Source organism: Aphanomyces astaci (genome assembly GCF_000520075.1).
Source record: "Aphanomyces astaci strain APO3 unplaced genomic scaffold supercont1.68, whole genome shotgun sequence".
Taxonomy (NCBI): domain Eukaryota; phylum Oomycota; class Saprolegniomycetes; order Saprolegniales; family Verrucalvaceae; genus Aphanomyces; species Aphanomyces astaci.
In genome coordinates this window covers 310,555-312,280 of record NW_009798331.1, presented here as the reverse complement: position 1 = coordinate 312,280, position 1,726 = coordinate 310,555, and the positions used below count along the sequence as shown (strand labels likewise).

Here is a 1,726-nt window from a genome sequence, read left to right as displayed (position 1 = left end):
TATCCCCGTGCAACCTTCGCCTTCTCCCCCAGTTCGGATCTTCCAACACTCAGTGGGCTCGTGTGGATTCTGCACTTGCCGCCGAAAAAGTCGTAACGTTACTGACGATTACGCTTTGACTGCCTGAAAACCTCGACCACCAACAACCACGAAGTAGGCAAGCGTATGCGCATACCTTAGTACCACCGTATGTCGCGCAGTGTATCTGTACAGTATTGCAAGTGTTACATGTACTGTACATGTACTTCAATGTGGATCCTTTGAACGTGCGGTATACTTACTGGTAGCTGGTTTTTCTGGCAAGAATGTCGGCCACGCTGTTGGATATTTATGACGCCAAAGATGGAGAAGAGGTGCGTGAATCCATTCGTTTAACCTTGGTACTTGGTGTGCTACCGGTAGTGCAATCACAGTCTGAAGTTGACGATTGGATTGGCTTGGCTCAAGATGAAAGACCATTCATTTCCCAATATCCATCATGAAGTTCGCACTCCTTTTCGTTTTCACCGCGGCCGTCGCTGCCTTGGCTCAAGACCAAGTTGTCCCAGCCAAAGTCGCTTGGGGCGATGAGGTCCCTGACGACGGTTTCGAAATCCTCGGGGGGCAGGAAGCCCAATTCGGCCATCACCGTTATGTGGCTGGGCTCAAGAGATGGCCCAGTAGTAACACCGAGTGCGGCGGCAGTCTGATCGCCCCCAATGTCATTTTGACAGCGGCGCCATTGTTTGAATGGTAAACGACGTTCTGTGGTCGTGGGCACGCACTATATAAGCGGTTTTGGCGCCGGGGAATATGCCGCTATCATCAAGGAAATCAAAGAACCCAGTGGCACCGACGTGGGTATCGCAATATTGGACCACAACATCACGAGCATCCAACCTGTGGCGGTGTCGTTTGAATTCGTTCCGGCGAACGTGCTCACTTGGGTACGCGGCTGGGGAAACGTCAACCCTGATGGCCCCCAATCGCAAGTGCTCAAGGAGCTCAGCCTCACGACCTGGAGCAACACCAGGGCCTCTGCTGTGTTGTTCCCCTATCGAGTGTCCGATACGATCTTGACTGCTGGAGGGGTGGAAGGGGAAGACTCGTGTACCGGCGACTCAGGGGGACCGTTGACGATCGAAAAAAACGGTACCGTGCACTTGGTGGGGGTGGTAAGCTCGGGATTTGAGTGTGGTGAGCTCGGCATTCCAGGTCTCTATGAACGCGCCAGCGCTGCTCGTACCTTCATTGAACCGTACTTGCCGAAGTAAGTCAAATTTGCGTGCCATGATGAAAGCGACATGGCCAACATCCAACCCACTCCACTTGGTTGTACTCACAACCGACTTGGTTATGGAAGGTCAAACTCGCTCGTGTAGTGTGTGTGGTAAACATCGTTAATTTGATGAATAACCATTATGGAGCAGCATCTGAATAGCACCGCAGGATTCGCGATATTGAAGCACGAAAAGCCATTGCGTCAGCGGAAGATTTCTACTTTTGAACTGTATGCTGGGATTCATTCATATTGTGTTGAGTACAAAATTCAGTATTAATCGTATCGACAGTAGATTTGGCGATTCACAGCTGTCAGCACAAAAGGTGGAGGGAGTCATATGGACAAAAAGCCTGTCGAAAAGACAGCAAATTTTGGCCAAAAAGCCTGTCGAAAAAGTCAAGTAGTGAGAGTGGTTAGGGTGACTTTTCAAAAGCACACCGATCGGTACACTACAGTACTGTACTA

The 1,726-nt window shown here is 50.4% G+C and overlaps 1 protein-coding gene across 1 annotated transcript; it reads left to right on the top strand.

Annotated features, from left to right (window-relative positions):
- Window positions 1-478: 478 nt before the first annotated feature.
- On the top strand, window positions 479-1,253 carry H257_15297 (hypothetical protein; the record flags this gene model as incomplete). Its single annotated transcript, XM_009843336.1, has 2 exons — window positions 479-732; window positions 773-1,253. 2 exons carry the CDS (start codon window positions 479-481, stop codon window positions 1,251-1,253), a joined length of 735 nt encoding a protein of 244 aa, XP_009841638.1.
- Window positions 1,254-1,726: the final 473 nt, after the last annotated feature.